General features: G+C 45.2%; 1 protein-coding gene across 1 annotated transcript in view; it reads left to right on the top strand.

Annotated features, from left to right (window-relative positions):
* The first annotated feature begins 2178 nt into the window (after window positions 1-2178).
* The window catches only part of LOC126184715 (uncharacterized), a 76272-nt gene continuing 53495 nt past the window's right edge, over window positions 2179-24955 (top strand). The window contains exon 1 of the mRNA XM_049927237.1: window positions 2179-2240. Coding sequence (XP_049783194.1) covers window positions 2211-2240 — 30 coding nt within the window. The 5' untranslated portion in view covers window positions 2179-2210. The remainder of the gene's footprint in view (window positions 2241-24955) is intronic.

The raw sequence follows: 24955 nt of genomic DNA, 5'->3' as shown, positions 1-24955 counted from the left end.
AGTTATGTAACCCTGCGTAGGTAACAGACGTTGTAGTTCATAGTGGTCAAATGATTAGCGTTCGAGCTTCATAAGACGAATGTCTATCAGGCGACAGTTCGACTGCCACTTAATTATTAATCTAGTTTTTTTTTCGTCACTGGTCACATTATTTAATTTATATGACATTTGAGAGGTAATATAATGCAAAAGCACAACTTTTATCTGCGTGAAGTTTCAATTTATGTTTTCCATGTCTGTATGACAAATACCATTCTGCAACGTGTGATGTCGAGAGCACATCCGACGAGTAATTTTACATTACTCTTGTGGTCTGGCACATTGTGACATACAATATTACTGATGGGGAACAATGTTATTCACATCGTTATTTATCGAGGTTTGAGTTGGGCTTCCCAAGCCAGTCCCTCGTCCTTGAAAATTTAATTACAAATAGTAAATAAGAAAAAAACATGTGAAATTCACTACAACATCATGAAAATGCACGTGGTTTTTTTCATTATGTTACCTCTCAAATGTAATATAAATTAAATAAAGTGACCAGTGATGAAAAAATGGCCAGACTAGTGGACCTTACTTCTTGCACAGTATGTTGTTTTAATGGCGTTCTAAAGGTGTACGAAGTTTGAAGTAAATCCATGATCCCAACGTCGTCGCCTCCCCTTATTAGAAGATTCAGATCGCTGTAACAGAGAGGACCGCATGTGTAATAGCGGATCAACAAATTTTATATGAAACTTCCTGGCAGATTAATACCGAGTGCTGGACTGGCTCTCGGACTTGCCTTTCGACCAGCTGAGTGTACAAATACGACTTAGGTCACTACTTCACAGCCTTACTTCCACCAGCAGGCCGTCTGCTACTTTCCAAGGCTGGATGACTCAGTCGGTAGAGCACTTGGCTGCAAACGCCAGCCGGCCGCTGTGGCCGTGCGGTTCTAGGCGCTTCAGTCTGGAACCGCGAGACCGCTACGGTCGGAGGTTCGAATCCTGCCTCGGGCATGGATGTGTGTGATGTCCTTAGGTTAGTTAGGTTTAAGTAGTTCTAAGTTCTAGCCGGCCGGAGTGGCCGAGCGGTTAAAGGCGCTACAGTCTGGAACCGCAGGACCGCTACGGTCGCAGGTTCGAATCCTGCCTCGGGCATGGCTGTGTGTGATGTCCTTAGGTTAGTTAGGTTTAAGAAGTTCTAGGGGACTTATGACCACAGCAGTTGAGTCCCATAGTGCTCAGAGCCATTTTGCAAACGCCAAAAGTCACGTGTTGGATTCCCGCTCCAGCACACAATTTTAATCTACCAAGAAGTTACAGGTCAGCTCAGTCTCCGCTGCAGACTTAAAATTAATTCTGCATTAAAGCTGTTTTTGCCTCCTGCGCGTGTCGGCCCATGTTTCAGATGAAAGGCAACGCCCAGCGTACTGTATTATGTATTTTATGTGGAACTGATTTATGTAACCAGGAAAAGTATTAAACAATAGTGAAGGCGAATACGAAGAGAGAAAGCTCAGGGATAAAAAAATAAAACTAAACTACGCACTTCGGAACAAGTATCGAAAATAACAAGCACCTAAACAGAGAGAAGAAGGAGTACTTGTTTTGTTTCTCTGTCTTAAGCTTACTGTAATTTAATTAAAGAGAATTTTACACCAGATGCATTTCGCTTTTAATGATAAAGCGTCCTCTGTGGTTAGTCTGAAACTGGGTACATACGTCTGTACATTTTTTGGTTGTTTTAAATTAAAAACAGTATTTTGTTTGGTCCAAAACAACCAAAAATGTACAAATATATGCATCCAGTTGGCAGAACAACCACAGAAGATTATTTATAAATAAAAGCGAAGCGTGTCTGGAATAAAATTCTATTGAATTAAATTGCAGTAAGCTGAAGACGGAGAAACCAATAATAATTTTTTTAACAGCTGCTGCTAAAGATGTCCATGCTTTTTGAGTTATGATTCTCAAGATGTAAAACTTGTCCGGAAGAGCAATGTGGCTGATAACTGGCACAAGAAAGGAATAGGTTTTAAAATACGGTACTGCAGAAGGTCGTGAATATGCTATAAACTCGCTTAACTGCTGTGTGTTTGTGTTCAAGGATGCTACGCTGGTTGTGTGGCGGGGCTTAGTAATATCTGTGAGTATCGGCACGTCGCGAGAGGCCGAGTGGGCATCAGGTGGCCGTCTGTGTTGCTCTGTCGAACGGGTGGCGGCGATATGGCTGTTTTTGCTGTTTTCCTGTTGCTGGTGAGCCCCGATGTTACTAAAGCTAATGCCTTGCTACTATTTTCGTTAACTTTGTATATTTAAGTCGTACGGAATATTTATTCGTGCGGGCAATAAATAATCATATTTGGTTTGTACATTGGCAATGGATCCAACGTGATAATTTCGAAATATTCATACAATATTAAACTTTAACTGGAAACAATTGAAGTATAATATGAGCAGCTAACGATATGTATATGCACATATGTTCCCTAGACAGTAAATATGAAAACTTGATTTGGCTGTGTCGTGAAAGGATTTGGATTTAATGTAAAAGTGTTTAGTGATAGCCGTGGTTACAGTAAAAGCGTCAATTATCGTCGTGTGTTTAAATCACGTATAGAAACGCAACTATATTTATAAAAGTCAAACGGTATGAAAGGGATGCGGTAATTAAGAAGGGAGTGAGGCAGGGCTGTAGTCTCTGCCCGATTTTCTTCAATCTGAACGTTGAGAATGCAGTAAAGGAAACTACGGAGAAATTTCGAAAGGGAATTAAGGTTCAGGGAGACAAAAAAATTGTTTGCCGATGACATTGAGATTCATAGGCGGTGTGTGATTTGGAAGAGTAGTTGAACGGAATGGATAGTGTCTTGAAAAAGAGACGTCAACCAAAATAAAACAATGCTAATGAAATGTAGTTAAGTTAAATCGGGAGCTGCTGAGAATATTAGACGACAGTAAGTTTTGCTATTTCGGGAGTAAAAAATTGAAGTAGAGGATATAAAATGTAGACTGGGAGTAGCAAAAAATAAAACCTGAAACAGGATTTGGTTAACACCAAATGTAAACTTTTTAGACACTTTTTTGAAGGCATTTGTCTGGAGCGTGGCCTTGTCCGGAAGAGCAATGTGGCTGATAACTGGCACAAGAAAGGAATAGGTTTTAAAATACGGTACTGCAGAAAAATATTTAAGATGAGATGGGTACATCGCATAACGAATGATACTGAGACGGACTGAGGAGAGGAGGAACTTAGACTTCTCTCTCAGAAGAGATCGATTATAAAACAATAACATCAAGAATTTGTTAATTTGGAATGGGAGGGGAGTGTGGGGGTAGAAAGTGTAGAGGGAAACAGAGATGAATACCGTAAGTTCAAATTGATATAGGTTGCGGTGGTTACTCGAAGATCAAGGTTTTTATGAGATATATTAGAGTGGAGAGCTGCGTCAAAGTAATATTTTGACTAAAATAGTTAGGTTTGCTGTTGTAAAACGGGGTGGCTGGAAAGTGAAAGTGGATCGCCCTGGTAATCTTTGGTGCGGTAAAACTGATCTATAGCCTTCAGCAAATATTAGTTTAGGTTGGAAGGCGATGGTATGGTTGTGAGTTAGCTAAGTTAACTAATGTGAATCATGCGGTAACACACCAATCTTTAGCTTAGCCTAATATCTAAGTTCGCGCGATATTTGACGCTCCTCATAGTAATAAAAACTAAAACTGCAAGGTAGAGTCAAACCTATATCAGATAATTGAAAAATCTGTTGATTCATATTATGTACAAGTATTGTATATAAATTACGGAAAGTGAAAAGGGAAGCTATTTGATAACTTTTAAGCAAACTGTATTTGTAGTTCTCACTTTCCCAAATCTTTTTCATAACTACTACAATTAATTGGCAGATAGTGAAGCTATTGGTGCTTTTTATGGGATTAGATTGCTGTCCCGCAAAGCCTCCATGTGTTTGTGGTCTCAATATAAAAACGAAAATGTTTCTTTAGCATTTGAAGACTTTTATTTTCACCTAGGTACGCAGGATGAAGCGAAATTTCACCATAGTAATTCAAATCGAATTATATTTGTGCGTATCTTTCGGTAAGGTCAAAGCTACTAAGCTACAAGCCGTCTCTGCGTTAAAGCGCACAGTATAAGTATAGCAGTCCGTAGTCGAATACTGTCACAGTAATTAGATTGGTTTTGGCTGTTGAAAGTTTAGTCGTATCCAGCGATTTGTGCACCTGCGCGCGCTATCAGAAAATGTAACACATTGCACCTCGAGTCATTGGTCACGAAATCTCAAACCTGTTCTGTAGCTCACCGCGAAACTAGTGTCTGTTTAAAAGAGTAAACCGCCATTTGTAACTACATTTATGTTCTGTACCCTCTGAATTTCGGATTTTATGCTATTATCAGGTACAGTGCTAAAAGTTTTTGAACATTATTCTCTAAACTTTCAGCATTGTACTTTATAACGGCATAAAAGCCGAAATCTAGGTAGTACAGAAATACAGAAATAGTTAACTGGCGGTGTGTTCTTTTAAAAAGTGTTGCATGACTAGCTCAACATCGAAAACATTTTAAAATTAGGTGGAAGGTTTCGTAGAAACATGTAAGAAACAGTCGGCTGGTATTGAATCCGAACTGCTAAGAACTAATTTTTCTTAAACGTAAATAGAATTAGCCATAAGTTTTGGGGGTAATAGTGCAATGCTTTCGGGTGTTACAAAATTCATATGCGCACTGTTGTAATGAACTTGTTTCGCAATTAAAAATAGCCTGTTAAATGACAATGCTTAAATCCGAACTTGCTTTAGGTATATAGTGGTTAAAGTTTAAGAATAATTCTATGTCATATTTGCCACGGTCAGTTCCTGGAGTTCATAATCCATTACACATGTGATAAAGTAATTGACTTAAAAACTTAAAGCAATGCTGGAGAACTTTGCTAGATACTGATGGAGCAAAACATTCTAACTGTTCAAAAGCGTACAGATCAAACCCCCAAAGCAATGCACCACCAATTCTGCGTGATACGGATTCGATAAATCGTCAGGTTCGCGGAGGTATGATATTAATGTCTACGCACAGGTCACACAAGTCGCGTGACGGATCTGTATATATGGGCACGAAGATGTTGCCCGATAACGTCCCAGCTGTGTTCCATCGGTTTATATTCTGGCACATGTAGTGGCGAATACAAACGTGAGTTAAGTATCATGTTCCTCAGACTATTACAGCATGATCATAGACATAGACATAGACACGAACAGTTATCCTACTGAACTACGCCAACCCCGTTCGGGAAGGCACGAGACAGAAATGAATGCAAGTGGATCACAGTGTTCATAGTCCACAGCGCTCACGTTGCCTTACAAGGAGAACGCGGTTCCTCGTAGCCGATTTTGTCCAAAATTATAGTGGAGGCAGGGCTTGGCAACAAATTAAAGACGGAAGTGGGAGTAACAGATTCATTAGACAATAAGTGAAAGGTGTAGTGTTTGGTTGAAATCGGTCCGTTGTTTTAGATGTGGAACATAAATTTTTACAATATCTATGCTTTCAATTATTACGTTACCGTCACTTACACAGGAAAAAAATAGTAAGTGTAATATATATTATATATTCTGTAACCTTTCCTGGAAGACTGCAAAGGGTCTACATATGCCTGCAAGAGTGCTGGCTCTTTTGGACTGAAGTTACAAAAAACACTGGAGGCTTGCGCAGTAAAATATAGGAATGTCATTACTTCGCCAGAAACTGCAAAACGTCATGTTAAACTAGTTCTTCCGTTAAAACTCGTAGGGTAGAGAAGTCCACAATTATTTGAAAATTTTAACGACGGAATGCCGTCATGTGGTATTAATATTCCTACCAAATTCACTCAGGTACAGAAACTCTGCGATGTGTACTTTTATCGTCAGGCAAAGAGATCGACCAAATAGCTTCAAAACTGCTCTTATGTAATAAGAGAAAAAAAATCACATACCGAGAAGACATCAAACAAGTCCATTTTACACCACCAGCTATCCTCACCAATATTTACAGAAATGAGTTACTTGCAGTTTACTGCCAGACTGTGCCATGAGAGCGAACAGTCTTCGAAAGAGCTATGCACTTGTAAACGTGCGGTGTTTATAACACGTGCAAGATGATTGCTCTGCTTTTTACTATACATCACACCAGCATATGTAATTTTATAAACGAATTTCTAGTATTCACTTTATCCCTTCCTGAAAATTTATTTCCAGTTCCAAATTTTCGTTCGCCTTTTTCATGTTTTGTATGAATATTTTAATAAATACAATAAATTGAACCTTTATTTCAGGTTACTTGTAGTGTAATGTAAAAACAGAAAACAAACAAGGTTCCACAGATCGACTCGGCCTCTGGACGACCGTTCTGAACTCTTACCGCTGCCCAACTGTGCCTGGAAACTACGGTACCGTAACATTAATAGTTCATGCCTCACCCTACTCACGCCAAAAAATCCTTTTATCTAAAGGCTTGGGCATCTGGAGCTCCACTTCTGTCACTTTCATTTATGGCCAAGCCCTGCATGTACAATAAATTTAAGAGAAATCCTTGAGAAATAGGCACAATCCCCTTGTTGAGATTACTACCACGGATCCCAGACACCATGGAAGCCCAGGTGAATTATACCACTGTATAATACTGCTCCAGCCGGCTTATGTCCATGGCGCGGTGGTTGTTTCGAGCAGTTGTTCGCCTGGCTGACGGCGTATTTGGACACGACCATAGACCTGGTTTAACAAGAAGCGTGCATCATTCGACCAGGCGATACTTTCAGATTGATCCACGATCCAATCGCGAGGAGACCGTGCCAACTACAGTTGTAGTTTGCGATGTCGATTCAACGTAGGAGTCGTCTGCTGCGAAGTCCCATATTCAGCAATGTGCGCTGAACGGAGTGTACCGAAACACTGGGGCATGCATAGTGAGTTTGTAGCTTGTATTATGTAATTCCCCTGATTCCTTGCACAGAACTAAGATGTTTTGGTAAATCCTAGTAATTTTAGAAACTTTAACTACTTAACAGCAGAAGTATTTTCTGTCTCGCTTATGAGGCTATTTTAGGAGAAATAACAAGAGGTGGTGAGAATTTCTATTTTTATAAAATATCCAGGCAAATACCTACTGCAGTTTGATTATACCGGAGTGCAGACAAATTATTATAATGTTGGCTTGGACTTGGTCAAAAACAACCGATATAAAACTTACACTTGGCGCCTTACAGAATAAACACTAAAAGTACTACTAAGAAAAGTTGCCACTTTTCAATTTGTCCACTGGATGCTCATCTGTATTACTAAATCACTATCTCGGACATACCAGTTGCATGTTTTTACATCTTCAAGGGACAACAGATATTTAATTTACAGTTTTTCGCATAATTATTGACAGAATTTTAAAATTTAAGATGCTGCTGTCAGTTCAGTTAGTAGCTTAATCGTATGTTAAAAATTCAACATAATGCAGTAAGTAATACACAGAAACCGCCTGTATGAGGCAGCGTAGCCGGCCGTTGTGGCCGAGTGGTTCTAGGCGCCTCTCTGGAACCGCGCGACCGCTACGGTCGCAGGTTCGAGTCCTGGCTCGGGCATGGATTTGTGTGATGTCCTTAGGTTAGTTAGGTTTAAGTAGTTTTACGTTCTAGGGGACTGATGACCTAAGATGTTAAGTCCGATATGCTCAGATCCATTTTAAACCATTTGTGGCAGTGGAACTGACGGCGTGCAAATACCCAGATCATAAGAATATCTATCCAGAATTTGAGAATAACAGCACTTAGCGACTTCATACAAACTTCAGGCATAATTTCAAACCTTTCTAAATTTTTTGTAGCTTACATGCTTAGTCTGACAATAGTCAGTAACTGATTTGTAAAGTAATCAGATGTACGAAGCTGTTAGATGCTCGGGAGTTGGATTTCTTAGTGAATCATGTGTTCACTACTAAAAACGTAGTAATCAGTGTAATGAGTAATGTTGACTAAAATTATTAGATGAAAATTCGCGATCACTGTTTACTAAAAGAATAGTAGAGTTGCAAACCCATTGTCAGAAAACTCTTAAGACAATAGTTTTGATTTATTAAAAAATGTTACCTTAGTGTTTAGGCAGCTTCATAATTTTTTGCTCGATTCTAATTTTGGATGAAAGTATGAAAATATTGTCTGAAGAAATATGGCTTCGTATTCTACAAAAGCACAGAAACCTGTATTTCAAATGCCTCAACGTTGTCTCGTTCGCCACATCTTGCTTTCTTTTTAGTAATTAATATCCAGACTGGTTCGATGCGACCCGCAACGTACTACTTTCCTGCGCCAATATTTGCATCTCAGTTGTAGTTGCAACCTACGTCCTCAATTATTTGCTGGATGTATTAGTTGTCAGCTACAGCTTTTACTCCTAGAAATTTAAAACAGTGAAACAAAGGTAATATAGGGCTCCTTCACCTGTCTTTAAATTGGTGAGAAATTACACATCGCTGATCACATTATTCCTTTCCACCAAATATTGTAGCTGCTTATTTTGTAGGATCGATTGACATCTAATTTAATCGGCGTGTCATCATAGCTGAAATACAGTAGTAGGCCTAATCCTGAAAGCCAGTTAACGAGGCAGTAACTGGAATATACCCCATTACGAGGTTACCAATTTCAGAATAAAATTAGTGGCTTGAGTCGAAATATAAGAATGGTCGCTTGCGTCCCATAGCGCACTTTCGATACTGTAATTTTAATTTCAGGAGTTCCACGGAAGTGATCCGTAGGAAATGAAGAATGTTCGTAGTTACTTTAGAAAGTAGGATTTAGTAATAACCAGGAGGTACGTATTGCAAGGTGGTAATAAAGTGCAGCTACTCACGGAAGTTCAGTGCGGGCTGTAATTGTTATGACAGAGAAACTTAGTATATATGCTAATGCGTTAATACGGAAAAAATTTACGCTGGAAATAATTAGTTCATATTTTAGCCGAAAGATGCAAGTCGGCTGCTGTGCAGCATCTTGTCTGAGGTGCTACTACTGAACAATTTGTGTAAACGACGGTTAATAAAACATTTTGCCTCTCTTCTTGTTCGACCTTTTATTCTCACGTCCTGTTTCTAATACATTACGTATCGAAACATTTCTATATGTCTTTGTTCCATTCAAAACGCCATATTTGCATCTGGGTGGCCATGGGCCTAATTGGAAATACTCTTTTTACAGCGTACATCGGTTCCTCATTTACGAGTTAGAATATCTTCGAAGTTTCACTGACGTAAGGAAATAATAGCCCACACTGGACCTCGGCGAGTAGACGAGCTTCAGTTATAAATAGCCGGTACATGCCTTACTGTCTTACAGTAAAGATTTAAATATTAGCTAGGCTATCCCAGTCGAACCACCGAGTATATATACTACACTTCCACGTATACGCTCATTCTACTCCTAATAGAAGTCCCAACCAACAGCAGTAGTACAGTATTAGTGGAAATAGTTTCGTAAAAACATTAATAGGCGAGCGGCAGTTTCCCAGAAGCCTCACAGATGGATCTTCCGTTCACACTATTTGATCAGTTACTCCCGTGCCCCCCCCCCCCCCAGGGGGTCCACAACTCTTTTGTGGATATGTGCTAGCCAGCATGGAACCCTAAGCTAATGTGGCCCTCCTTCCTTTCCAGGCTGCATACCTTCCCTTTCCGCATCCTTACCTATCTCCCATCTTCGCCCCCCCCCCCTCACCTCTGGCTCTTCCCTTCCCTATCTCCCCCTCTGGGAGTATAGTTTGTGCCTACGTCCGGAGACAGATGCTCGTAAATGTAACGCATTATTCGCCTTCTCTGCTTGTATGTCTTCATCCTTCCTTTGTCCTTCGCTTTTCCTTACCTCTTCTCTTTACCCTTATCTCCGCTGCGGCGTTTGAGACTTCTCCTCTTTCCTTTCCCTTCCTGTGTGTGTGTTTCCCTTCCTGTGTGTGTGTTTCCCTTCCTGTGTGTGTGTTTCCCTTCCTGTGTGTGTGTTTCCCTTCCTGTGTGTGTGTTTCCCTTCCTGTGTGTGTGTTTCCCTTCCTGTGTGTGTGTTTCCCTTCCTGTGTGTGTGTTTCCCTTCCTGTGTGTGTGTGTTTCCCTTCCTGTGTGTGTGTGTTTCCCTTCCTGTGTGTGTGTGTTTCCCTTCCTGTGTGTGTGTGTGTTTCCCTTCCTGTGTGTGTGTGTGTTTCCCTTCCTGTGTGTGTGTGTGTTTCCCTTCCTGTGTGTGTGTGTGTTTCCCTTCCTGTGTGTGTGTGTGTTTCCCTTCCTGTGTGTGTGTGTGTTTCCCTTCCTGTGTGTGTGTGTGTTTCCCTTCCTGTGTGTGTGTGTGTTTCCCTTCCTGTGTGTGTGTGTGTTTCCCTTCCTGTGTGTGTGTGTGTTTCCCTTCCTGTGTGTGTGTGTGTTTCCCTTCCTGTGTGTGTGTGTGTTTCCCTTCCTGTGTGTGTGTGTGTTTCCCTTCCTGTGTGTGTGTGTGTTTCCCTTCCTGTGTGTGTGTGTGTTTCCCTTCCTGTGTGTGTGTGTGTGTTTCCCTTCCTGTGTGTGTGTGTGTTTCCCTTCCTGTGTGTGTGTGTGTTTCCCTTCCTGTGTGTGTGTGTGTTTCCCTTCCTGTGTGTGTGTGTGTGTTTCCCTTCCTGTGTGTGTGTGTGTTTCCCTTCCTGTGTGTGTGTGTGTTTCCCTTCCTGTGTGTGTGTGTGTGTGTGTGTGTGTGTGTTTCCCTTCCTGTGTGTGTGTGTGTGTGTGTGTTTCCCTTCCTGTGTGTGTGTGTGTGTGTGTGTTTCCCTTCCTGTGTGTGTGTGTGTGTGTGTGTTTCCCTTCCTGTGTGTGTGTGTGTGTGTGTGTTTCCCTTCCTGTGTGTGTGTGTGTGTGTGTGTGTGTGTGTGTGTGTGTGTGTGTGTGTGTGTTTCCCTTCCTGTGTGTGTGTGTGTGTGTGTGTGTTTCCCTTCCTGTGTGTGTGTGTGTGTGTGTGTTTTTCCCTTCCTGTGTGTGTGTGTGTGTGTGTGTGTGTGTGTGTGTGTGTGTGTGTGTGTGTGTGTGTTTCCCTTCCTGTGTGTGTGTGTGTGTGTTTCCCTTCCTGTGTGTGTGTGTGTGTGTGTTTCCCTTCCTGTGTGTGTGTGTGTGTGTGTTTCCCTTCCTGTGTGTGTGTGTGTGTGTGTGTGTGTTTCCCTTCCTGTGTGTGTGTGTGTGTGTGTTTCCCTTCCTGTGTGTGTGTGTGTGTGTGTGTTTCCCTTCCTGTGTGTGTGTGTGTGTGTGTTTCCCTTCCTGTGTGTGTGTGTGTGTGTGTGTGTGTGTGTGTGTGTGTGTGTGTGTGTGTGTGTGTGTGTGTTTCCCTTCCTGTGTGTGTGTGTGTTTCCCTTCCTGTGTGTGTGTGTGTGTTTCCCTTCCTGTGTGTGTGTGTGTGTGTTTCCCTTCCTGTGTGTGTGTGTGTGTTTCCCTTCCTGTGTGTGTGTGTGTGTGTGTGTGTGTGTGTGTGTGTGTGTGTGTGTGTGTTTCCCTTCCTGTGTGTGTGTGTGTGTGTGTGTGTGTTTCCCTTCCTGTGTGTGTGTGTGTGTGTGTGTGTGTGTGTGTGTGTGTTTCCCTTCCTGTGTGTGTGTGTGTGTGTGTGTGTGTGTGTTTCCCTTCCTGTGTGTGTGTGTGTGTGTGTGTGTGTGTGTGTTTCCCTTCCTGTGTGTGTGTGTGTGTGTTTCCCTTCCTGTGTGTGTGTGTGTGTGTGTGTGTGTGTTTCCCTTCCTGTGTGTGTGTGTGTGTGTGTGTGTGTGTTTCCCTTCCTGTGTGTGTGTGTGTGTGTGTGTGTGTGTTTCCCTTCCTGTGTGTGTGTGTGTGTGTGTGTGTGTGTTTCCCTTCCTGTGTGTGTGTGTGTGTTTCCCTTCCTGTGTGTGTGTGTGTGTGTGTGTGTTTCCCTTCCTGTGTGTGTGTGTGTGTGTGTTTCCCTTCCTGTGTGTGTGTGTGTGTGTGTGTGTGTGTGTTTCCCTTCCTGTGTGTGTGTGTGTGTGTGTTTCCCTTCCTGTGTGTGTGTGTGTGTGTGTGTGTGTGTGTTTCCCTTCCTGTGTGTGTGTGTGTGTGTTTCCCTTCCTGTGTGTGTGTGTGTGTGTGTGTGTGTTTCCCTTCCTGTGTGTGTGTGTGTGTGTGTTTCCCTTCCTGTGTGTGTGTGTGTGTGTGTGTTTCCCTTCCTCTGTGTGTGTGTGTGTGTGTGTGTGTGTGTGTGTGTGTGTGTGTGTGTGTGTGTGTGTGTGTGTTTCCCTTCCTGTGTGTGTGTGTGTGTGTGTGTGTGTGTGTGTGTTTCCCTTCCTGTGTGTGTTTGTGTGTGTGTGTGTGTGTTTCCCTTCCTGTGTGTGTGTGTGTGTGTGTGTGTGTGTGTGTGTGTGTGTGTGTGTGTGTGTTTCCCTTTCTGTGTGTGTGTGTGTGTGTGTGTGTGTGTGTGTGTGTGTGTGTGTGTGTGTGTGTGTGTGTTTCCCTTCCTGTGTGTGTGTGTGTGTGTGTTTCCCTTCCTGTGTGTGTGTGTGTGTGTGTGTGTGTGTGTGTGTGTGTGTTTCCCTTCCTGTGTGTGTGTGTGTGTGTGTGTGTTTCCCTTCCTGTGTGTGTGTGTGTGTGTGTGTGTGTGTGTGTGTTTCCCTTCCTGTGTGTGTGTGTGTGTGTGTGTGTGTGTGTGTTTCCCTTCCTGTGTGTGTGTGTGTGTGTGTGTGTGTGTGTGTCCCTTCCTGTGTGTGTGTGTGTGTGTGTTTCCCTTCCTGTGTGTGTGTGTGTGTGTGTGTGTGTGTGTTTCCCTTCCTGTGTGTGTGTGTGTGTGTGTGTGTGTGTTTCCCTTCCTGTGTGTGTGTGTGTGTGTGTGTGTGTGTGTGTGTGTGTGTGTTTCCCTTCCTGTGTGTGTGTGTGTTTCCCTTCCTGTGTGTGTGTGTGTGTGTGTGTGTGTGTGTGTGTTTCCCTTCCTGTGTGTGTGTGTGTGTGTGTGTTTCCCTTCCTGTGTGTGTGTGTGTGTGTGTGTGTGTGTTTCCCTTCCTGTGTGTGTGTGTGTGTGTTTCCCTTCCTGTGTGTGTGTGTGTGTGTGTGTGTGTGTGTGTGTGTGTGTTTCCCTTCCTGTGTGTGTGTGTGTGTGTGTGTGTGTGTGTGTGTGTGTGTGTGTGTTTCCCTTCCTGTGTGTGTGTGTGTGTGTGTGTGTTTCCCTTCCTGTGTGTGTGTGTGTGTGTGTGTGTTTCCCTTCCTGTGTGTGTGTGTGTTTCCCTTCCTGTGTGTGTGTGTGTTTCCCTTCCTGTGTGTGTGTGTGTGTTTCCCTTCCTGTGTGTGTGTGTGTGTTTCCCTTCCTGTGTGTGTGTGTGTGTTTCCCTTCCTGTGTGTGTGTGTGTGTTTCCCTTCCTGTGTGTGTGTGTGTGTTTCCCTTCCTGTGTGTGTGTGTGTGTTTCCCTTCCTGTGTGTGTGTGTGTGTGTGTGTGTGTGTGTGTTTCCCTTCCTGTGTGTGTGTGTGTGTGTTTCCCTTCCTGTGTGTGTGTGTGTGTGTGTGTGTGTGTGTTTCCCTTCCTGTGTGTGTGTGTGTGTGTGTGTGTGTGTGTGTGTGTGTGTGTGTGTGTGTGTTTCCCTTCCTGTGTGTGTGTGTGTGTGTGTGTGTGTGTGTTTCCCTTCCTGTGTGTGTGTGTGTGTGTGTGTGTGTGTTTCCCTTCCTGTGTGTGTGTGTGTGTGTGTGTGTGTGTGTGTGTGTGTGTGTGTGTGTGTGTTTCCCTTCCTGTGTGTGTGTGTGTGTGTGTGTGTGTGTGTTTCCCTTCCTGTGTGTGTGTGTGTGTGTGTGTGTGTGTGTGTGTGTGTGTGTGTGTGTGTGTGTGTGTTTTTTTTCCATCTGTGTGTGCTTCCCACCTGTGTGTGTTTCCCTCTCTTTCGTCCTCCTTGTGCGTGTCTAAAGGCCGACCCACGCATTTTTGTGCGTAGCCGGTGACGGGGTAACGCGTAATTCCCCGCGTACGTACGTACGTACGTACCCCCTGGTAACGGCCAGGCCCAGGGAGGGGCGATTACCCGAGCTGATACCTTCCGAAAGTGCCGATTGGTCCCTCCGTCCGTTTGTCGGGAGGTGTGAACAATCACCTAAGGCGGGAGTGCCCTCAGAGAGGGCCCCCACAAGGGAGGAGCGCGCCATCGGAGACGCCGGTAATCATGGGGGATTCGTCCACAATGGTTTCCTCACCTTCCACTATGTCTGCTCACAAACGTAAGTTCACTGAGTCTCAGCCACAGTTAGTTCCTCCATCGTTGCCACAGTTCCTTGTTGTTTCTCGGTCTGGTGAAGGTCACGACTTCTCCACGGTCAACCCTTTCATTATTCAGAAAGGTGTCTACGCAATTGCAGGTCCTGTAAAGTCTTGTTCCAGATTACGGAATGACACCCTGTTGTTACAAACAGTCAGTGCCCTCCAGGAACAAAACTTGCTGCGTACTTCACTGCTCAACACCTTCCCTGTCCGGGTTGAAGCGTACCGCACATTAAATTCCTCGCGTGGAGTCGTTTATACAAGCTCCCTCGATGGATTGTCTGACGAATAAATTCAGCACTACCTGTCAGGGCGTAACGGCTGTTCATAGTTATGAAAAGGGTTCACACGAACATCATTCCAACCCGCACTGTCTTCTTGACATTTGACAAAGTTCAACTTCCATCGAAAATCAAAGCAGGCTAGGAGATAATTTCCGTTCGCCCTTATGTCCCAAACCCTACGCTTTGCTATCGGTGTCAGCGGTTTAATCACACCAGCCAGTCCTGTTCCAATCCAGCCAAATGTGTTAAGTGTGGCAAGGATGCCCATGAGGGTGCTTGTCCACCTCCATCCCCTCGCTGCATCAACTGTATGGGTGACCATGCTGCTTCCTCTCGATCGCTGGTGGCGGGAGCTGCTCCTGAACAACCTATGGATCAGGATCTTCTGCCTTCGGATGAATGCCATTCCATGCTGTCGGTCGCAAGCTCTGAGCAGTCGTTGAGTTGACGGCAACCTTCGTCACATTACTCCATTTTCTGTTCAAGCTATGTCCATTATCCACTGGAATATCCGCGGCATTCGAGCCAATCGGGATGAATTGTCGATCCTCTTACGATCCTACTCGCCGGTCATCTTCTGTCTTCAGGAAACAAAGCTGCGTCCCCATGACCGCTTTGTTCTCCCTCATTTTCAGTCGGTCCGATATGATCTCCCCTCTGTTGAAGGCACTCCCGCCCATGGAGGACTCATGATTCTTCTCCATGATACTCTCCATCACCCAATCCCCTTAAACAGTTCCGTCCAAGCTGTCGCCGTCCGCCTTTCCCTCTCTGGATACACGTTCTCTCTTTGTACTGTATACATTCCATCGTCCACACCAATGGCACGAGCTGATCTCCTTCATCTTCTTGGTCAGCTTCCACCCCCCTGTTTGCTGGTTGGGGACTTCAATGCCCACCACCCGCTTTGGGGATCTCCTCATCCTTGTCCACGTGGCTCTCTATTGCTAGACGTCTTCCGCCAAGCGGATCTAGTTTGCCTCAACACTGGGGTCCCTACATTTTTGTCTGCCTCCACGACAAATTTATCTCATTTGGACCTTGCGGTCGGTACTGTTCCGCTAGCTCGGTGCTTCGAATGTTTCGCCCTTGATGATACACACTCGAGTGACCACTTTCCATGTGTCCTTAGACTGCAGCCTCAACTGCCATATATGCGCCCGAGACGCTGGAAGTTTGACCAGGTCGACAGGACACTTTTTTCGTCTCTAGCGACATTCAATGACCGTCCCTTTCCCAGCGTCGACGATGAGGTCACACACATTACCGACGTTATCCTTACAGCTGCGGAACGTTCAATACCACGCACCTCCGAATTGCCCCGGCGCCCCCCAGTTCCTTGGTGGAACGAGGCATGCCGTGACGCAATACGTGAGCGGCGACGTGCTCTTCGCATTTTCCGTCACCATCCTACTTTGGCCAACTGTATCCGCTATAAGCAGCTCCGTGCGCGATGCCGTCGCGTCATCCGCGATAGCAAGAAGGCAAGCTGGAAATTCTTTATTAGCTCATTTAACACCTTCACTCCCTCCTCGGAAGTTTGGAGTCGGCTTCGACGGTTCTCAGGCGCGCCTAGTTTCTCCCCGGTTTCTGGGCTCACTGTCGCGCATGATACCTTAGTGGACCCCGTCGCAATTTCTAACTCGTTGGGTCAGCACTTTGCTGAGATTTCGAGCTCTTCAAATTACCCGCCAGCGTTTCTCCCGAAGAAACGTGCAGCGGAAGTGCGACCTCTTGCTTTCTCCTCCCAAAATCACGAAAGCTACAATACTGTTTTCTCCATGCGGGAACTCCAACATGCCCTCTCATCTTCTCGCTCCTCCGCCCCAGGACCGGATGGTATCCATGTCCAAATGTTGCTGCATTTATCCACCCATAGTCTGCGTTACCTCCTTCGCCTTTATAATCGAATTTGGACCGGCAGCACCTTTCCCAGACGGTGGCGGGAAGCTATTGTCGTTCCCGTTCCGAAACCTGGAAAGGACAAACATCTCCCCTCCAGCTATCGCCCCATTTCTCTCACGAGTAGTGTCTGTAAGGTTTTGGAGCGTATGGTGAATTACCGTTTAGCTTGGTGGCTGGAATCCCGCAGTCTTTTAACACCAGCCCAATGCGGATTTCGGAAGCATCGTTCTGCAGTTGACCATCTTGTCGCTCTCTCCACTTATATCATGAACAATTTTCTCCGGCAACGCCAAACGGTAGCAATATTTTTTGATCTGGAGAGAGCATACGATACCTGTTGGAGGACAGGCATCCTCCGCACACTGTTCTCTTGGGGCTTTCGAGGCCGGTTGCCCCTTTTTCTTCGCGAATTTATGGCAGAGCGCACTTTTCGGGTGCGGGTGAACACTACTCTCTTCCGTACTTCCTCCCAAGAAAACGGGGTACCCCAGGGATCCGTGCTGAGTGTTGTACTGTTTGCCATCGCCATAAATCCAATTATGGATTGTCTCCCTCCTGATGTCTCGGGCTCCCTCTTTGTGGACGATTTTGCGATCTACTACAGCTCTCAACGGACCAGCCTTCTTGAACGACGTCTTCAAGGATGTCTCGATCGCCTCCACTCGTGGAGCATCGAAACTGGCTTCCGTTTTTCACCCAGTAAGACCGTTTGTGTCAATTTTTGGCGACGTAAGGAGTTTCTTCCGCCCTCCTTACATCTAGGTCCTGTCAACCTTCCGTTTTCAGACGTCGCTAAATTCTTGGGTCTTATGTTTGACAGAAAACTATGCTGGTCCTCCCACGTTTCCTATCTTTCGGCTCGCTGTCTGCGATCACTTAACACTCTCCGTGTCCTGAATGGTACCTCCTGGGGAGCGGACCGAGTGGTCCTTCTCCGCCTCTATCGCGCCTTAGTGCGCTCGAAATTGGATTATGGAAGCATAGTCTACTCCTCTGCTCGGCCGTCTATTCTTCGGCGTCTCGACTCTATCCACCACCGTGGATTACGTTTAGTGTCTGGAGCTTTCTACACTAGCCCTGTGGAAAGCCTTTATGCTGAGACTGCTGAACCTCCGCTGTCCAATCGGCGAGCAGTCCTCCTGAGTCGTTATGCTAGCCGTCTGTCTTCCATGCCTGCTAATCCAGCCCACGACCTTTTTTTCGACGCCTCCTTTGATGTAGGGTATGCAGGCCGCCCCTCCTCCCTACTACCCCCGGGAGTCCGCTTCCGTCAACTGCTCCATTCTCTTTCCTTCCGCTTTCCTAAAACCTTCTTGACAACTTGGGGTACAGCTCCGCCTTGGCTCCGTCCCCGGATCTGCCTGCTCCGTGACCTTTGTCAATTTCCCAAGGATGGTACCCCTACACTTGTTTATCGTCGGGCATTTGCTGCTCTATGTGCAGAAATGACGGACGCCACATTTATTTACACCGACGGCTCGAAAACATCGTTAGGTGTAGGGAGTGCCTATATTGTTGGCGACACCCCAAATCGCTTTCGGCTTCCCGACCAGTGTTCGGTTTATACTGCGGAGCTTTACGCTGTTCTCCAGGCTGTCCACTGCATCCGCCGCCATCAGCGGATACAGTACGTTATCTGCTCAGATTCTCTCAGCTCTCTCCTCAGTCTCCAAGCTCTTTACCCTGTGCACCCTCTGGTCCACCGGATTCAGGACTGTCTGCGCTTGCTTCACCTGAGGGGCGTCTCGGTGGCGTTCCTCTGGCTCCCGGGACACGCTGGTATCTGTGGGAATGAGGCGGCCGATATAGCGGCCAAGGCCGCAGTCTCTCTTCCTCGGCCAGCTATTCAGTCGCTTCCCTTCACCGATCTTCGGAACGATTTCTGTCGCCATGTTGCTCAATTATGGCATGCCCATTGGTCGGCACTTCCCTGTAATAAATTGCGGGAAGTGAAAGCCCTTCCTTGCGCTTGGACCTCTTCCTCCCGAACGCGTCGTCGGGAGGAGGTAATTTTAGCTAGACTCCGGATAGGACATTGTCGTTTTAGCCATCGACATCTTTTAAGCGGCGATCCTCCCCCACTCTGTCCCCACTGCTCTCAGCTGTGGACGGTAAGACACCTTTTAATTGAATGCCCGTATTTTAATTCGTTACGCTCCCGTCTACAGCTATCGCCTGATCTATCGTCGATTTTAGCAGATGACACGCGCTCCGCCGACCGCGTTCTACAGTTTATTAGTGACAGTGCAATGACGTCAGTCATTTGAAGCTTTTTTTGGGGACAATCACCCCCTTTCTGTAGTGGATTTTTAAGCAGTCTTCTATTTTTAGTTTCTCCAATTTTCTGACTTTGTTCCCATTGCTGCTGGTTTTAAATTTCGGTTTTTTACTGTCTTAAGTCACGGGCTGGGCGCTTATGACCATAGAAGTTTTGCGCCCTAAAACCACAAAAAAAAAAAAAAAAAAAAAAAAAAGGCTGCAGTCTCTTCTTCGGCCAGCTATTCAGTCGATTCCCTTCGCTGATCTACGGAGCGTTTTATGTCGTCGTGTTGTTCATTTATGGCACGCGCTTTGGTCGACACTTCCCCTAAATAAATTGCGGGACGTGAAAACTCTTCCTTGTGCTTGGACCTCATCCTCCCGAACGCGTCGTCGGAAGGAGGTAATTTTAACTAGACTCCGGATAGGGCACTGTCTTTTTAGCCATCGACATCTTTTAAGCGGTGATCCTCCACCACTCTGTCCCCACTGCTCTCAGCTGTGGACGGTAAGACACCTTTTAATTGAGTGCCCCTATTTTAATCCGTTACGCGCCCGTCTACAGCTGTCGCCTGATATATCGTCACTTTTAGCAGATGACACGCGCTCGGTCGATCGCGTTCTCGAGTTTTAGTGCCAGTGAGATGTCAGTCATTTGAAGCTTTTTGGGGACAACCAACCCCTGTTTGTAGTGGATTTTTAAGCTTTCCTTCTGCTTTTAGTTTCTCCAATTTTATGACTTTCGTTCCCATTGCTGCTGGTTTCCGTTTTCGGTCTTTTACTGTTTCCTAAGTCACAGACCGGGCGCTAATGACCGTAGTAGTTTTGCGCCCTAAAACAAAAAAAAAACTCCCGTGGTATTTTTCATATGACATAAATAAAATACACAGAAATACTCGTCCTAGATTTCTTGCAATATCTGCGCTTATAATTGGTTGCATTGTTTATTATATGTATCCAACACCAAGTGAATGAGGGCAGAAATGGTTTTCCGAAATAAGAAATAACTGAACCTGTTACACTGTATGGCTCACGTTTCACTCTGAAGTCTATTACGCAGGAAAAGAATTATAGAAACGGTGAACCTAGATATTTGGCTGTGCAACAGATGTCTCAACCACGAATTTGGCACTCACACTCGAACCTTCCTATTACATGACTGAAAAGTCGTTTCTTCCTCTACTGAATGACTAAAATCCATAAAGTGCAGAAATATTCTGCGTATCTGAAGATAATTGCCACTGTGCATCAGTCGGATATTTTGTCAAGATCTGGCTGGATACTGTTGAGATCTGTACACCACGTCATGATAGTCTGAATTTATGAAAATGCAGGAATGGAAAATGGTATTGCACCCTAAATCACTGCGTATTACTAATGGTTGTGTAACATTTACCTGGAACACAACGTTAGTACTATTCTGCACCCTGAATAACCGGAGATTCTCTGTCGGCTACAAAGTTTTCATTCTAGTTGCAAAAATGCTATATTTTCTATGTGGACTGATTTCTTCTACAGGCGTCGGTGTAGTGCAAAATAAACACGCTCAGTCTAAAAAGGTCAAATATCGTAACTACAGTTCCATCCGTGTGCAGCTAAATTGGTGGTAGGAGGGCGTTTCTGTCGTTACTTAGATTGCAAGAGTTTAGCGAGTAACAGGACAAGGGTTGTCAGATCTTGAACTGACCGTCGGCGTAAGAGTCCAGCGCAGGAATCACAAAGCGCAAGATGGTAGCGCATTTGTTCATGGCGAGGCCGTAGCTACATGGCTAATGGCATACAGGCAATGAGATATTCACACACAATCGCCATGGTTGCACCATACCTTGATTAGAGGGAGACAACAGCCGCCAATAAACGGCTAGGCCAAACAGTGCTTGAAAGAGCGGATACACTGGGTATAGTGCAGCAACACGCTCCTCAGTAACCGATCAGCAGACGTAACACAAAGAACTACTGCCTCCAAATGTGTACATCGATTTGCCACACATCGTCAGATGAGATGGAATCCAAAATATGCGTATTACTCGGTTCTTACTATGTAAAATAGCGTAGAAACTAGTCCACTTCAAACGAATATGACTATCCCAACGTTCTTACCATTTTAATTGCATGATGAGTCTCTTTGGTGCGGTTCTTGTTATCCTCAGATGTCAACTGCACTCTGCTCTACTGCATCAATGCTTCGTCCCTTCACCTTGATTCATTTTTGGGAAGAAGTGCCACAGTGTAAAGTCTACTGAACAATGTAGACAGCCTGTCACCCAGTCGGGGTGCAGTACCCAGTCGTTCCTACATGTACGGACGTTTCCTCCTCCTATCACCCCTGAAACGTCTTTAATATTGCCATAGGAGGAACTATTGGACAGTCTGCAGGGGGGTGACCTCCTTAGGAACATTCTGACAGTATGAAAAACGGATACAGGACCTCCATCTCGAGTTTGTCAGGTGGAAGAATTTTGCGTTCCGATTATTACTTCGTAGTTTCAAGTTTCTAAGACAATATCAACTTTTTTCACCAGTAAAGGCTTCTACGAGTTTAGATCATCTTTATGTACATAGTTCTTTGCAGATTTCAACGTGATGTTGGTTATGATGGTCTTGGAATCATGGGACATACTTCACTGCAGTCCTCATCATGAACAATTCTGGCATATAGTGTGCATATGCACAACTTGCCCCAAGGTACTGAAGAAGTCTTAGATGGTCTTATGATTTTTTGCGGAATGATATTCTTCCAGAATGGAGTCATCGTCAATACACTTCTTTTGAAACACTGTCATAGATACGGATAACCTACAGCAGGGTCTCCAAAGGGTTGCTTAAACATTTCACGTGCTCCTTCGGAGCTCTTCCACAGTTTAAACCCCTCCGGTGAGGGTGTGTATGGTGAGCATGGGGCCCCAAGCTACTCCAGCACTACTTCGTTTTCTGTGCTGGAAACTCTCATCTCTGTCCTTCCTTCTCTTGCTTGCTTTCTTTGTCATGTTGGTAGCCATTGATGTCGACCCTGCTAGTATCTAGGTTCTGCCTTCTTTCCTTGGAATATTTTTCAACTCCTTTTGGCTGAAGTGATTTGTGGTCTTTTTCTCGGTTAGACGTCAATTTTCCAAATTCTTGTATAGTGTCGGCTGACTGGGGAACATCACCTTAAAAAGTAGCTACTGCATGCAGTGTGAAACATCTGCACACAATGCCTATATAGGTCCTAATTTACACTTCAGACAACGCAGTAGCCAGTCCATGCAGTGGTGTTATTTAGCCTATCAGCTGAGTCATGTGACAACACAGATCACATTGATAGCTCCCCATGCATGCCAAGGAATAGATTTGTCTTGATGGGGCATTGGGAATCCCTGGCGTGGTCATTGTGCCAGATTCTTTGCTGCAGCTGGGTGTAACCCATGGGAAGAGCCTTCTGAGGAGTTGGCATCAGAGAGGAGTTTCCGCACATGAAATACTTTAAATCGTGTCAAAACAACGGCTGTTTCGATGTAGCCATCCTATTAGATATCGGTGCAGATAGCTGCAACCAAAATGTTTCCCCAGATTGGCTACCCGATGGGAAGAGGGGCATGCCAGACAGCTAGGAGACAACTAATTTTTAAATAATTAGTATATAGTCGGACTGATATGAATAATGTACAGAAGATAAATGCAAAGAAGTCGACAGGGAAAACGTGTCCTGGATACTGAAGGATTAAAGCCGCCTCTGCCACACTGTCTACAGCTATTCAGTAATGTGTGACAAGTGACAATGGCCCCCACACAAGTCTTTGAATATGGTCTGAAGAATCATCTTCCTCAAAGACCTTAAACTCTGAATAAGGATGTATGGGCAGTCTTGGGTGCTGAGGCATTCATTTTTCACACACCTTACAAAGTCAAAAGGTTAACTAAATAGATGCAGGCACCTTTATCTCAGCCTTTGAAGGGTATCTCCTCCCACAAAGTTAGTCATCGTGTATAGATGTGACGTGAAATCTCGTGTTCCACAACCCCTAAGGTTCTTCTGTTTCCTATGCTTTTGTCATATATCATCTTGTTGCACACTAAACCCAAAATGCGTTACCTCTGGGCCATCACTCCATGAATGTAATCCATGTGAACAACCTTCCTGTGTCAAATCCACAGAACACCATCGTCAATCCGCTCCCAGGTGGCTAGCCACTCTTTGGCGGGTTCGTGCTTGGCTACCACGGGTGACCAGCTTTTGCAGCATTTCCCCCTTCCGTGCTGCATGTCTATCCTCTTGATACTTTTTTTCTCCTCCCTTGGAGAACATGTCTGGGATGTTAATATTAATGTTCTGCATTGTCTATCGCTGATATCAAAAGTCTCACCTTTTTTTTTCGCTCTCTTTTCCTTGCCCTCTCGTTCCTCCGCTTTAGTGTTAGAGGTTTCTTTTTCTCTTCTTCCTCACTGTGCACACCTGGTGGCCAGCCCATGCGTCCGGCACGTAACATTTGACTGGGTAACGTGTAATTCCCAGCCCTGGGTCGACAGGTAGGGTTTGCACGTACCTGTGGTACAGGCCAGACCCAGGGAGGGGTGATTGGCTGAGCCAATCCGAAATTGCCGATTGGTACCTTTGTCTGGTGTTCAGGAGGTGTGAAATGAGGTGTTAACAATCACCTAAGGTAGGTGCGCCCAGTTGGAAGGAGTGCGCCATTGGAGATGCTGGCAATCATGGGGATTTTCTCGCAATGAGTCACTCATCTTCCGAATCGACGTCAACGAAACGTAGACGTAATGAGGCTAATGATTCAGACCATTCCTGCTGCACCACAGTTCCTCATGGTCTCACGTACTGAAGACAGTCCTTTGCCATGGTCAATCTGTTTATTATCGAGAAAGATGTTTATGCAGTTGCCGGCCCTGTGAAATCCTGGTCTCGTTTAGGGAACGGCACTTCGCTTTAGGAGACAGCTTCTGTTTCTCAAGTACAACTGCTTGCTGCCTCGCTTCCTCACGGCTACCCTGTTCGTGTCGAGGCCCATAGAACTTTGAAATCTACCCATGATGTAATTTACACCTAGCTACTAGACTGTCTTAGGCCGAAATCCGATCTTACCTCTCACAACAGGGTGTCATTGCCATCCATTTTGTAATGAAAAATTTAGATTCTTCCTTAGTGTCCACCCGCAATCCTTTCCTCACTTTTGATACAGTGGTGCTGCCGTCAAAGATCAAAACAGGCTACGAAAATATCAGTCTAGCCATACATTCCGAACCCGATGCGCTGCTACCAGTGTCATCATTTCATACCACACGAGAACGTCTTGACGAAACACAGCCAAATGTGTTACTTGTGGTAGGGGTGTACACAAGGGTGATTGTCCGCCGCCTTCTCCCTGCTGTATCAGCTGCAGTGGCGGCCATGCTGCCTCTTCTCGGTATTGTCCTGTGTATCTTGATGAGCAGGCTCTCCAAGATGTGGTGATAAAGGAAAAAGTGCCTTACTCAGTAGCTAGCTAGCGAGCAAGCTACTGGCTAGTCACAAACCCTGTGTTCCCCTATCTCCCATCAATAGCTCTGTTCTTGCTACTCCTCACTCCATGAAGGACATGGCCACACAGATATGCGACCTCAAATTCAGCTCTGAGGTTGTGAAATCGCTCAATGTAAAGGTAGTATCGCCATCCCTCCATGCAGCTGTGCGACAAACCGTCAAACTATCTCCTCAAGGGGCGAAGCCACCAGCTACACAACCGGTGGGCCGAAAAAGACAGGATTAATACTCTTGCATTGCCATCCTCCATCCCTCTAGCAAAACAACACCCGAGTCTTCCTCTTACCAGAAAGGCTCGATGATGCCCACCAAAGGCAAACTCGAAGATACTGTTCAAAGGTGTCGGTCCATGGTAGTTTAGCCCTGCTGGCCTCCGTATTACTGGTGTGCACCACCAACCGTTTTTCAGCGTTGGACTCGGACAGACTGCACAAGCAAGCCAATGTCCGGACCCCATGGAGCAGGATCCTCTTGCTTCTGTGCCATGTATTAGCGACTTCACACCGGCTGTCACTAGGCAGCCACTGAGTTGACACTCTCATATATCTGTTCATCATGACTGTCCTCCAATGGAACGTTTGCGGTCTTTGGTCACACTAAGAGCATTTACGGCTGCTTTTAGCATCAGAGCATCCCATTGTAATCTGCCTTCAGGGAACGAAATTGCACCCTCATGTTGCTTTGAGCTTTCACATAACTTATTGATTCGTTTTGACCTCCTCCTGAGGTTGGCATTCCATCTCATG

The sequence above is a fragment of the Schistocerca cancellata genome, chromosome 4 (assembly GCF_023864275.1).
Source record: "Schistocerca cancellata isolate TAMUIC-IGC-003103 chromosome 4, iqSchCanc2.1, whole genome shotgun sequence".
NCBI classification, from domain to species: domain Eukaryota; kingdom Metazoa; phylum Arthropoda; class Insecta; order Orthoptera; family Acrididae; genus Schistocerca; species Schistocerca cancellata.
The sequence above is the reverse complement of the archived record's forward strand: the minus strand, read 5'-3'. Positions and strand labels throughout refer to the sequence as shown.